This window comes from Podarcis pityusensis (assembly GCF_964106645.2).
Source record: "Podarcis pityusensis genome assembly, chromosome: 5".
Lineage (NCBI taxonomy): Eukaryota > Metazoa > Chordata > Lepidosauria > Squamata > Lacertidae > Podarcis > Podarcis pityusensis.
Window position 1 is genome coordinate 64,180,531 of NC_138032.1, and position 14,406 is coordinate 64,194,936.

The 14,406-nt window shown below is 39.8% G+C and overlaps 1 protein-coding gene across 1 annotated transcript in view; it reads right to left on the bottom strand.

Annotated features, from left to right (window-relative positions):
* Window positions 1-14,406, bottom strand: part of HECTD2 (HECT domain E3 ubiquitin protein ligase 2) — a 35,430-nt gene that overhangs the window by 19,989 nt on the left and 1,035 nt on the right. The window contains exons 2-5 of the mRNA XM_081004554.1: window positions 8,091-8,220; window positions 5,287-5,425; window positions 3,625-3,727; window positions 151-240 (exon numbers count right to left, since the gene is read on the bottom strand). Of these exons, the coding sequence (XP_080860680.1) occupies window positions 151-240; window positions 3,625-3,727; window positions 5,287-5,425; window positions 8,091-8,220 (462 nt within the window). The remainder of the gene's footprint in view (window positions 1-150; window positions 241-3,624; window positions 3,728-5,286; window positions 5,426-8,090; window positions 8,221-14,406) is intronic.

Consider the following 14,406-nt stretch of genomic DNA (forward strand, 5'->3'; position numbering starts at 1 on the left):
CATAAGCATTTTTTATTCAGGGTATGTAAAACACGGATTATATTTGAACTAAAAGTTTGTCGTATATTATAAAAACTACAATTTGTACACGAACACAACTGTATATTCAATGTACAAAATGTGGAAAAAATACACTATCATTTTACTTACTGAACTTAGTAAGGCATCATAAACAGCATTCACAAACTTAGCATCAACTCCACAGTCTTCAATGGAATTAAAAGGGGCATCAATATTTTTCTGCAAATTGTGAAAATATATTAAAGAGCTGTTTCATGAGATTTGTTATGCCAGAGGTATTTTCAAACTTGCATTACAAATGCACATTCTGTAATAGCATCATTTATAAAACAATATAAAACAATTAACATTTAAAATGGATATTTTCATTAATTCTTTGCATTCCGATACAAACGGCACACCTTACTACACTGACACAACCCTTCTCCTGGAAACCACATCAAATTGCTGGTGCTATGCCAGCTCATAGGCATGTTACAAGCTACATGGCCAATGCCATGTTGGCTGAATGAGAGAGATCCTAACCTTTAATCCACACTGCTGGCAGGAGTTAGTATAAAGCAGGGGCAATCTGCTGCTGCAAGGTTCTAAGAAAGGGTGAATGGGTGATTGTGCTTCTGGATCCAAAGGTGGCCCACTTTCTGCCTGAGAGATGACAACAAAAAAGAATTACCTGCCCTTCCTCCACTACCACTGACATTGACGAAGAAGGTAACTCCATCAAGCCCAGTCCTTTGATTATTCTTCCTGCCATCAAATCGGCTGAGGGAAGAACTGTGGGGCAGCAGCTGCCTGCCCTCCAGGCCTGGACATTGTCATCCAACTGTGCTCCTGGATCTGATTTGGTGCTTCAGGGATGGATCTGCTCTTCATCAAGAGCAAGACAGTCAGAGCTGCCACTAACACTGGCTATGACTGAGTCTGCTTTCCCCTCCACCTTCCCATTTCTTTTTCTTCATGTGTCATATTTTTTTAAACTGTGAGACTGAAGGAATAGACCACCTTAGAACTGGTTTTTGTAAGCCACTCTGAGAGCTTTTTGGCTAAAGGGCAAGGTATAAATGCTGTAAATAAATAATAATAACTCTCTGCCCTGGCCAGCAGAACTGGGAATGTGGCAAGGATCCACTACTCTATGCCCTGCCCCTCTGGTCGTATTTTCTCCCTAACATGGTGTCAAAAGTTTGATAAAGTTCTACAGCTTGTTCAGCAGTATAACAAACTATCCATATGCAATCCTTTTATTTGATTTTTTTTTAAATGTATGGTATTTATAGCTTCCATTAGTACTGAAATGCTTTAATTAATTAAAATAGCTTTAATGGGCATAAGACAGATGTTGAAACAGACTGCCTTGATTCCTCTGTCTCACGTTTAGTAGATGACCCTTATCCCATAATAAGCCAATGGGAGCCAAGAACTGAGGTTCATAAAGATTAAGGCATTATATCCATAGTTTGTCCTTTCTTTTTTAAATGCACTGGAATGCCACCAGCACTGCCCTTGTGTGGAGACAGCTGCTGATAACAGAATCTGCTAACATAACATCTGGCCAGACTTAAACTGGGTGGTTGCTTGCAAGCATGTTTCATTTTAAAAATGCAATGGAAGTTTGCCTGTAAAAGGGTAGGTGTGATTAGATTAAATCCCACACCAGCGGAACAGATCATTAGCATTGTCAGACATGACAGCATCAATGATTCCCTTGACAACTTCCTTCGGCACCTGTGAAGACTCTGAGCCTTCATCTGCTCACTGCCCCCTTCTTCATGGAGGTGATGGGGTGGTTACTTTTCTCCCTTGAAAAGTATTGCTACAGAATTAGGGGGGGGGGGTGTCATTCTATTCATAGGCCACTTCCAGGCCTGTAATTCTGCATCTGAGAGGTTTAGAATCTAGCAGAACCAGTCAGACCAGCTTCTTTATTAAGCTAATGGCTTTAGCCCACTCAGCTAAATACCACCATCAGCATTTTAAAGTGTGACCCCTGTTGCCATAGAGACAAATGGGTGATTTTTTTCCAACCTCACCTGGCTGGATGCCATGTCATCATAGGACAAAGAACAAAAGGCCAAGTGGGGCTGCACATGTGTGAGTTTTTCAGCTGCCTTGGATGCTGGAGACACAGAATACCAAAGCTATGGCTTTGGAGGGACTTCCCTAGAAACCTAATAGGGAAGCAAGATCTGTTGGAGAATGCTGAGAGCCCTTCCACCCTATGCTCAGGTTGTATACATGTGTAAATAAACCATATACCCTAAAGACACTACAGTCTCCATTGACCTTCATTCCAAGGTAACTAAACCTTGGGTAAGGGCAGGAACCGCTGGAGTCTCTTGCCACTTGGAGACTGGGGTGCATGAAACACTATATAAAGTAGGGAGAGTGATGCTCTCTCCTACTCCCACCTTCAGTTCTATGTGCCTTTCAAAACCAGCACATGAGCAGTTGAACAGAAAGTAGAGTGACTGAAAGCATACAAAGAAAAGAGACGCAATCTGGGACGCTGGGGAAAATCGGAGAGCTATGGGGGTGAGAGTGAAAGAAGGCATGGGTACATACTCATATCACATCCAATACAATTGATAACTTTTAATTTGCCTGATTTTTCATGGGTTTCCCCAAGCCCACATCCGTCAAATCACAGATGTCACCATTGATTGAAGCATAACCATTACAAATCTGGTGCTTTCCAGTGTTGCTGTGTCACAAAAACAGGGACCCAATACATGGATTATCATAATTTTTCTATGAGATCCCTGAAAATCACCATCAAATCATTGATCACATGTGTCTACAGATGGATTCTGTGATTTGTTGGCTGCTTTGGTTTTTTTCTGAGGCTTAATGAAATACTTAAAAAATCCGTCAGAATCTGTGCCTGCAACACCTTCACTAAAGTTTTCTGTAGTGCTTGACAGAGGCAGATTTTTTTTTTTTTTTTACTGTATCAATATAAGCTTTAATTTTATAGTGGATTTTTTGGGAGACCCTGTGTAAAATCATGCAAATTCAAGAGGAACTGTTTTAATTCTAATGAATTAAACTTTTGCCCAGATCACATTCAAAGGCAAAAAGGGTTTGTGTGTGAACTTTGTTGTTTATCTGGAGTGGGGTGACCCAGGGAGGGGTGGGGGAAGAGAAGCAACCAGAGCAGGCTGTGTTTCCACAACACACATTCCAGATTCTAATTGTGCTTGTAGGCCCCAAAAGATTGGTAACAGCACTATCTAGTGGTGTGGGTACAGTTTTCCAACCTTGTGTGTAGCGTACATGCTATTTTCATACATATTACTCTTCCTGGATTGCTGTGTTTGTAGGGTTTCAGTAATCTTGTCATAGATGAAAAATGCAGTATAACACTGCTAATCACTGTGAAAATGGTCTAACAATCAGTTTCATGTACCAATATAAAAAGCCAGTTTTACTATTTTCTTATACAAAATTAGATTTTAAACATGCCATTTTCCTTAATTTATCTAGCTTCTACGTTTGGTTGCTTTGTTTTAATTATATATATTAGATAAAACATGTATTTGCATTATTGCTAGTTAATGTTTAAGCGAATTAAGATGTGTTTGTGGTGATAATGGTGGTTTTTACCTTAAACGCAGTATTGATTTCTGGAAAAGAATCAAACGTTTTTGAATAAAAATCATACACTGTTTTCCAGTCTCCTGATAATTTAGCTTTTTCTATGTCTTCCCTAAACAGAAAGCACAAAATGCAACCAATTATACAGCTAGCAGAATATTTTACACAAACAGCTTTCAATACATTTTAGACACCCAGAAATATAAATACTAGGTTGTATCCCATAGTTGTATTTAATTTTTTTCATAAATTTTAAAAATCCAAATTACATTCAAATAGGTGTAATTACATTCATGTAAAAATAGCACCCATAAATGCAGTTAAAAGCAGAGAACCTTACATACTTTGGACCATTAGGGCTAGGCATGAAATAATGAGGAACTAAGGAGCTGAGATCCAAAGAAATGCACAGCTTCTTCCACATATCCCAAGGCAGCTCTGTTTTGCTAGAACAAAAGCTCCCCATGTCACATAGCAAGCTGCTTTTATTAGTAAGGGAAATTTCACAAGCAGCTTGTGATTCAACACACGGTCAGTTCTTTAAAAAGAAAAATGCTAAAAGTTAAGCTACTGAAAGACCTAAGCTAGTTCTTTAGGTACAAATTGATATGCTCAAAGCAGTGATCCATCTTCTCCAGTGCTCACTCCAGAGTGCTTGGGAGCAGGTTGCCATTTCTTCCTCTTTTACCCACCAGCCTGGCACAAGACGTTTCAGGAACACAGCAATGTAGCTGGCCTTTCATTCCAACCTGAACATAATCCATGTGTAGCAGCAAGATGGCAACTGTGTGCCATGCCATGTCACCTTAGCAAGACAGCAGCAGAGGTTGCATGCCACAGCAGACAGCCACTGAGCAAGTGAGCCAGCCAGCTACCTCATGAACCATCTGCACTAGGAAACAAGATCACAGAAGCAGAGAATGCATGCCAGGCCTCCTGTCCCTAAGTTGTATGCTATCCAAGCAAGGTCATAATGGGTCAGTAGCAGAGGCAGAGTGCCAGACGTGCCATCCATTGTGATGGGACAAGCCACATGATCACAAAAGGGAGCACAGTCGAGGAAGTAGCATCAACAGCAGGGACCAAACATAGCTAATCTATGAGTAAATGAAGCATTCAATCACAATGTGCCCAAGGTATCTGCCTAATGTTGTAACATTTGAGAAAGGCATGTAATGTCTTTGCTCCCCCACCCCCACCCCCAGCACCACCTCCATCAACCACCAGGCTGTGAGAGACAGCAGCAGCCACCCTGGGCAGTCATGTCTGAGATGGGATTATTTCTTACTTCACCTGCTGTGGCCCAAAGATTCTCTAGCAAAGTGGCTGCTGGAATCCCTGGGAACTGGGAGGAAGGCATGTAACATATTTGCTCCCTCCTAACATCTCCTACATCTGCCTCCAGTTAAAAATACATTCATTTAAAGGAAATTTTTGAGCTGAATTATTTATTCCTTGGTATGCATTCACAGGTTATATAGTTGCAGGAAATTAGAGTATGAAAAAATATGTATTTTCCAATAGAAGATGACCCATTTGGGAGTTTAGTATAAATATTAGAAGCTTTGTTTGGTTGCTGGATACAACATCTAAATTTTTAATTAGAATAATTAAAAAGAACATATCAATAAATCTATTAGCAGTACATATACACAAAATAATGCTACTTACCGGAAGTCTATTAGAGTTTTTGTTTGGATGGGAAGAGGATGTTCTGGTGGGACTGAAACTTTCATTTCTGCTGTAAGTATATCTACAGAGGTGCGCTGTTTTTGCCTAACATCGTGGCCAAGGGATGGAAGCTCTTTTGCTGATTCAGAAGCAAAAGTTTTAAAAAATCATAAACTGCAACTATAAAAATAATTAATTCGAAAGTAAACTAAAATATAGAGACTATGTCTACCTGAACCTACCTGCATATTTGAAAGGAACTACCATTGAAATTCCACATAAACATAGCTAGGATTAGGTTGCAGTGATACCTCATGCCCATACATTTGTGCAAGTCATAAAATATACATATATATATATATAATTTTGTTTGGATCTAGAGGAGCCCAACAGGAAGGGACTGTCTGAATGGGATGGGATGGGGTGGGAAGGGATGAGCTGAAGAGGAAAGGAAGTCACCAAAAACTATCAGATGCACTTTCCATGAGCCAGGAACTGTATAAACTGTGGTTCTTGATTCTGCTTTTTCTCCCTAAACCATAGTTAAGACTAATTACAGTTTGTCCCAGTTTTGAAAGAATGACAAGCCACAGAAACAAAAGCTCCCAATATCCTTCCTGTGGCCATACAGGAGGAGAGAGGAGTGAATGAGTCTGAGGCTTGTTCTCATAATGTTAAACCATAGGTTAGTGTTATGTCTAAACCCAGTCATAGAATTAACACTTATGAAGTTCCAGCACCTGAGGCACACAGTAACATTCAAATTCCTTTCAAACTGGAGCTATATTTCATATTCTAAGACCAAGAATGTAAAAGAAACCTTCTACTACACCAATTTAAATGGGAGTTTATGACAAGTTTGAATAAATCACTAATCTCAGTGGGATAATATAATTTTAAAAAGGAAAGAAAGGTTTTGTTCATGTGACTTAAAATAATATGTTTCATGATCCTTATGCTTCTGAACATCAGTGTCACTGATTTTAAATACAGCAACACCCTTTCTAGCATTATCTTTGAACGAACTAGAAATAAGCACCAAACAATAACATACTAAATTAATTAGTAAAAATTTTAAGAAGCTTTAAATAGCTGTACCAGTCGTGCAGTTTACAACAGCACCTTAAAGAATACTATATACACTGAAAACTATTGATTATAAAAATAATTAAAATACTTCCTGAACTCTGTTCTAAAAATACTTGGAACTGTTTAAGCGATGGTAAGATTTGTAAAGCGTTGTACTGCTGAATAATGGTTTTGAGAATGTTGCTTGGTTACAGTATGCAAAAATCACTTAACCAATGTATGAGAGGCAAGAATGTTAATGAAAAATCTGATGAACAAAGCATTTCTGATAAGAGAAGAGAGACTAAATTATTAGAGCATTAACTGGAAATGAATGGGTATGAAACAGTGCCATTTCTTCAATGACTGATACAAATGTCACGACGTGACATGGTACAATTCTAGTTCAGAATTCTAAGGGTCAATTTCCAGTTTTGCTCTACACCCAAACCCTTCCAACCATATTCTAGCATATATTCAAATGGGCAAAGCTGTCATAAAACCTGTGTTATCATAGGTACAGTTGCAATTCCTGTGGCAGTTTTTTCAGCTGTCCTATCCAGCAACAGCAAATACTTATAGTGTTTAAAATTAACCAGCAGTACAGATCCTGTTGGATTAAAAAAAAAAAAAAAAAGACTTGCCCCCAATGTCAGTCAAATTCACCCATACTGTTCTGATTGTAAATTTAACAGTTCCCTCTGCCAGGGGCGGAGGAAGGAGGTGGGTGTGGACCACCCTGGGTGTCACCACTGAGGAGGGTGACAAAACGCCGGGCAGCACTCACCGTGGGGCCTGCAGCATGCCCGAGCCACGTGTCTCTCCTGGGAGTGACATGGTGGCTTGGGCGCGCGTCGGCTCTGCACTGCCCAAATGGTCCGCCCGCTGTCTCCCCCCCCCCCAGCTGTAGGGTGGCTGAGTGGGTGGAGGCAGGCAGACTCCAGAGGCCCCACGGTGTGCCCTGCCCCTATGGGCACCCAAGTGGCTTCCTCTGCCGCTGCTGTCTGCCTCTGATGGCAACTCAACCCTGACTACAGTGGTACCTCGGGTTAAGTACTTAATTCGTTCCGGAGGTCCGTACTTAACCTGAAACTGTTCTTAACCTGAAGCACCACTTTAGCTAATGGGGCCTCCTGCTGCCGCCGCGCCACCAGAGCCCGATTTCTGTTCTTATCCTGAAGCAAAGTTCTTAACCTGAAGCACTATTTCTGGCTTAGTGGAGTGTGTAACCTGAAGCGTATGTAACCTGAAGCATATGTAACCCGAGGTACCACTGTATTCTTACACCCTTTTTCAAAAAAAGGCCTTCCAAAGCATCCAAACTATCTTTACTCAAGCTCTTTCAACAACCCCACTTCTTCTATACTGCCAATAGAAAAAAAATCTTGACATTTAAAAACAGCTAAGCAGGCAGCAGGCTATGATTACTGCCACTGAAAAGCTTACTACATGCACAAAGTGCACACTGTCAATGTTACACTCACTGTAGCTATTTCATCCTAAAACTCCCTACTGACTTATTTATCTGTTCTAACTTGCATTTGTTAGACTGTTAGCTCTTATTGTGCTGTGTCATTTATTATGACTTTAGAGTACTTGGCACGAACACAGTTCTACTAGCAAGCACCAAGGCTCTGTCACAACACAAACAAAAAACAAAACAGCTACTAACAACAGTGCACCAAGTAGCTCCTGCAGTCACAAATGGCTAAATAATGAAACTTTTGTTCTCTTACCGTTTTTTATATCTGCAATAACAAATTCTGTAGGTGAGCTTCCACTTCCAGTATCTTCTTGTTTCTGGCTGATGGTTGAAATGAAACTGCTGAATGGTGAAATATCATTTTTTGGTCCCGTCTCCAAGCTCTACAATTAGAAAAAAACAATTCAATGCTGTGACATACAAGTTCCATTGATTTCAGTGGAATTTAGGGCTACTTCAAACATTATGAGAGTCAAACACGCATTTTTAATGTTGACACAGTGTTGACACGTTTACATTTTTACATTCCTACACCTCTCTTTCCAAATTGGCTTGTCTGTCATATTATATTAGTGCATATACACTAAAAATGTAACAAGTGGAGTTATTAGGTACACCAAATTTTATGCAGGTTCTACCCTAAAAAAGTATATGCAGACACTTTTCTCTCTAAAGGTACCATAGATTCTGGCATATTAGGCGACTGGGCATATTAGACGACCCCCCAAATTAGCAGCTGCAATTTGGGGATTTGTCTTATAAGCCCAGTCGCCTAATACGCTGGGCAGCTCCGCACCGGGAGAAAGTCGCCCGGCGCGGAGCCCACCGCCCGCTGCTGCTGCTTCGGAGCCACTGCCGCAAGAGCGGGGGGCGGGGGCAGGGGCAGGCTCCGCTCTGCACCACCCATACCCATAAGGCGACCCCTGACTTTTTAACCTCTTTTCTGGGATTAAAAAGTCGCCTTATACGCCAGAATCTACGGTAGATGTTAAAATCGATATGAAAATCTTAAGTCCTCAAACTCACTGAGGACTCTCTGGAGCCTGGATGTGCAAGAGACCACCTATGGAAGAACCCCCGGACCAGAACTCTCCTCCTAAAGGACAGATAAAGGTGGAACCATGAGAACTAGATGAGCCCAGAGTAATGCCATTTGCAAAAATATTCCACACAACATGCCACTCTCTAAACTTGGATACTTGGCTGACTAGTTCTTTAACCCTTTGCTTTGTTTTAACTAGAAAGGGAGCATATACTTTGAATGGCATACTCTAACCATAACTGCTTTGTTCTGTATTGAAGTTGTATTTCCCAAGAACATTCTTTAAATAAAAGTAATTAAAAGTTAAGCAGATAAAAGTTTTAAAATTTCATGGTTTAATAAACACAAACCATTCTTATAATATCCTGCTTTTAACATATAACATTTTGCATAAAGCTTGAATCACAGATATCTCATATTTTAACTTGGAATGTATTTGTAAGGAAAACATTTTTAGAGCTGAATTTTTTTGACATATTTCCACGTAGTAAATAACTGTATGTGAGTTTTTTGATGACAATATTGTCACTATCTAATCAAATAGCCAATGACTCATCCCACCATCTGCTGACAATCTACTTAGAAATAAAATGTTAGTGACTATCATTTATCCTATCATGTGCTGACAGTATTCTTGATATCCTTTTCCCTTGCCACCAAGGAATCTGGTTAGAATAAAACCATACCATTTGCTGTATGCAACTACTTAAGAATTAGGGCAGATAATTAGTACAGTGATAAAGCATGACAGAAAAAGAATGTAATATACACAAGATAGCTGTTCTTAGACAGAAAAAAACACCTATACATTGGGCAGAGGGAATACTTGCACAAGCTCTGCAATAACGTCACCCACCATTAAAAATAAATTATTTTCTTTCTCAAAAACTACAGTGCAGCACCCATCAATTTGATTTCATAACAAATTAAGAGCTATTTAGCCAATATTAGTACGCTGGATTCTCATATACTAACTACAAAAGGATTGCTTTGGTACAAAAATAGAATTGTAACCCACATACTAAAAATGGTTTAGAGCATGCCATATGGCACTTCCCTGTCCTTTCTTAATTCAGTGCCTCTGAGCCAAACAAAACAATATAGGATGCTGAAGTGTGTGGCTCTGGGGTACCTACAGAATGCACAATACATGTTTTTATACTCTTTTGAAAGCTATTCAGCTTCTAGAAGCAGCTTGGTCAAAGCTGTATCTAAAGTTGTTACATCAGAGAAAGGAGAGGGCAGGCAGGGTCAGAGGAAGATGATGAAAAGTAGTGCATCTGGTCCAGTCACCAAAAGAAGGAACTCATGAGAGAGAAACTGTCCTACATATTGTGGTCAAAGTACTTGCAAAGTACAATTAGAACAGACAAATCCCCATATCCAAACTATTGAAAATCTTATTTAGCCATCTTTACTGCTCCCAAGACTTCAGCAGGCATTGCTGACATATTTTAAGCATACAGTGGTATCTTGGTTTAAGAATAGCTTAGTTTATGAACAACTTGGATTAAGAACGCTGCAAACCCAAAGTAGGTGTTTTGGTTTGTGAACTTTGCATTGGAATAAGAACATGTTTCGCTTCCTGTTGATGTGTTCCATTTGTAAATTGAGTCCTCCACTGCTATGGGAAAGCACACCTTGGTTTAAGAATGCTTTGGTTTAAGAACGGACTTCTGGAGTAGATTAAGTTCGTAAACCAAGGTACCACTGTATTTAGTTACAGGGCTCTCACAAAGCTCTACTCCAATTCCTCACATATATCTGCATCCATAAGGGCTAGAAACATGTCTTTTATTTTAAAAAGCAGATTCTCAAGAAATTGATTTTCTACTCAAAACCACATTCTATGGTTCTTCTATGTGTCCACAGAATTATGTCAAATACATTCCTGTCTATTAATTCAGAGATCTACAACTTGAGTGCTTGTTGCTATACATTAAACAATTAAGGCATAAATTCTTATTTAGAACACTAAATAAAAACTCATTTGTGATAAATGGGCTCCAGTTCAATAGCTCTTTCTTCTTTTCTCATTTCAAAATGTTTTATAAGTCTTGACGTTTGTTACCAAAATATCATTGTGTTCTTCTCCATCTGTTACTTTCCCTAGATACAATGAAGCATCTCTGTAACATAGTTATATTTAACACATTTTGTACTTCCTTTTTTTGCTACCTCCACCCAAGCCATTCAGATAAATAAATATAGACGTACAATTGTTATTCTTCTAAAATAGATGTGCTCCCCTTCCTTACGTTACAGATATTTGTAACGCACAAAACAAGACAATCAACAAAGATTTCAGTGTTAAATGCATAGGTAAGCCTTTTTAATTATTTGAGCTTCAGCACTTAACTTTCATTGTACACAACTGGAAACAATCCCAAGCAGTGCTGTCTTTAGCCGCCGGGGTGCAAAGATGTGCCCAGTGCCCCCAAATTTAGTTTAGCCCCCAAATTAACTTTTATTAGGTTTATGTCAGACACCACGCTTAAGCCTTATCTCCTGTTTACGAAAGAAGGGAGGAAAAGAAACAAACTTTTTTATTTGCTCATTTATTTACAATACACTTGTACTTAAGTATACAACACCACCACACTTAAATTTATAAGTAATGTTTAGGCAACTACTTAGGAGAAACATCAGTCGTGTCAACGATGCCACTGACCCCGCTGCCGCATAGCAGCTCAATACAATACGTAACATAATATTTTGATGTAAGAGTTAATTTCGTGTGCACAACGCAATGTGAATGACAAGCGCTGCCGCTGACGTCTTTGGTAAATGAGCACACAAAGTCGAAAGTCCTTTAGTGAAACAGTAGGTATACATTTCGGTAATACCTAGGTATATACGTATTTTGTTTTTCTAGCTTGATCAAAATTATTTATTATTTCATAACAAGCAGATAGTTAAGAGCTTAGGCGGCTTCAGCGGTGAGCGCCTGGCGCCCCCCAGAATTCAGCACCTGGGTGCCCCGCACCCCTTGCACCCTCAGATAAAGACAGCCCTGATCCCAAGTACTATTTATGTATTGAATTTGTATCCCTCCTGCCCTCCTGAAGGAATCCCAGGGCAAACACATCCAGAATTTAAAAATGAAACAAAAACAGAGTGAAAACATTCTGAAAACCATTAGCATAAAACATCTTTTAAAAGTTACAGTTGGCCTCAAATGTTAAGAATCTAGCCGCAATATTGGCCTCTTGGGATGGTGCAGTTAATTTGGCCTTCAATTGGTGACTGTGAGAACAAGATGCTAGATTAGAAATGCCACTGGCCTGATCTGAGCAGGCAACTTATGTTCTTAATTTTTAGGCACTTAACTTCAATCTGAGTTTACAAAAGACTTTCACACAATTAGGACTTGAGTCATCATCCCCACAAATGTGCTTGATTATAATTTTCTACCCTGGTCTACATTTACTGTGAATGTTCTAGAATTATTTGCTAGGAAGAAAAAGGATGCTTAGTATTAGCTGAAGGGCTGGTGAGTGACTCTCACCCCCTGCTGCTTTTTTCTCCAGATGGCAAATTGCACTTTCCACTAGTAGGAGAACAACAGAAAGCAGGAAGCAGAATGAGATTTGCTGCCTTGCAGCACAGGGGCCATGGATACATGGAATATAGCTTTTCAAATTCTCCTCAAATGAGCCTTTTGGCCTATTAAGATATTTAGAACAGGCTCTTCTGCAGTACCATAATGTGCTCCGTTAGATTTGGCAAATACACACTGTCACTCAATTGCTGTGAAGATCCACATGCCTTTCCACCTTGTAGGGCATCTGTTGGAAGGAAGTAAAGTTCTCAGCAATAAACCACAATATTCTGACACTGATACAGGATGTTATTCCATAAGCTAGTGATTCTATTGGGATCATAAATCTTCCACAGAACGAGGCTGCCAAAATATCAGTGCCCATCATTGGTTAACAACTTTTCTTCATGCATGTGCCATTTTGCACTTCTAAAAAGTTTTGTTTTAGTCATTCTGAAAAAGTTCTAGGTGCTGAGCACTCCCTCCCACTCTACCATTCAAGTGAGGGAGATTCGTGTAGCTTTTTGAACACAAATGAGTGATGCATAATAGAAAGATAACCTTCTCCTTCTCTAAAAAGTGTCTACTTACCTTTCCTTTTGCTCCCCCCTTTGTTGCTGTTAACATTTTTTGACAGGTGTGCATTTAAGATCCAGTGGATCATGTATTTCTTACCCCAATATGTATGGGGTGCCTCATTCACTGTTTGTGATGCAGTATAATCAGTCTATCGAAATGTGGCTAGATGTCATTTAATGCATGGAAGATCTTGGGGAACATTTCAGGCCCTTCTTAGGCACATTTTTAACCTGGATTTATCAACCCCCCAAGATTCGACCAATGATTTTGTTTCTAGTTAGGCAATTCTAAGCATTCATTTGTTGCTTAACTGTTTACTTCATAACTGCATTCTCCAAAAGCAATCTCCAGTCTCTCAAAGCTATCAAACTATGAGAGAAACTATAGCTGAGAAATTAAGGTTAAATGGTGAGAATGCTATAAGCATTAATGCATTCTAAATACGAGTACATACCATAATTGTGCCCCGTTGGAATGGTACACACTAGTTCAAAACACAACCCCCTGGAGTTACTTTCAAAGGGTGTTGGGTGCTCCCCCTAATTTGTCCTGCTACCTGCTTAATGACCTCAAGCTTTCATTCACAGTGTATTTATATTTAATGTGTATGTATAGCAAAATCCTTGCTCCCCTTAAAGTGTCCCCCTGAACTCAATTATCCCCTGCAGTCCCCTTTCCTCCCAAACAGTCTTGACAAAATCTTCCTTGATACTTATTCACTGGACTTACAGATATTTAAACTATATTCATGCTAATAATTTGTTGATACATTGATGTTATAACGGCCTTGATTTAAAACGAAAAACAACGTGTTGGGATCTTATTCCGTGCCAGAACAGAGAAATCCTGGAAACCACGCCTACGCAATCTGTCCCATTCAGCACGCTAATTGTTCCGACAATGTAGCCAAAAATGGCAGGACCGTTAAATACCAGCTACTTCTGTATGGATAAGTTTATAAGAACCCCCTCCCTCCACCCCCCCAAACCCCATTGATGCCAGTCACTGGGTGCTGTTACATTAGTGAAACCAGTCAACATGTATATTATGTGTACACCTGAGAGGGTGGGAGGAAAAGAAACAAAACCTCCCGTGAATTTCATGCCCTTTGCTTTCCATTATCACCAGGAAAGATTTGGCCTTAAGCTGCTTTTTCACGGGAATTGAAGCCGAGCCATTCATCCCAGCATCTCCTGGTGAGCTCAGCAACGAAGCATCTGTGGACGGGAGAAGCTTTCCAGCATCCCTTAAAAGAGCATCTCAGGCGCTGGTGGTGGTCCATGAAAGCCTTTACTAGCCTTGCCGCATTCAGTCTGCCAGCCTTTATTAAGGAGCCGCTGTTTTGCTGCAGCAGACCGCTAGGAAGAACCAGGAGCTGGTATATACAAACATAGAATGCATACATAC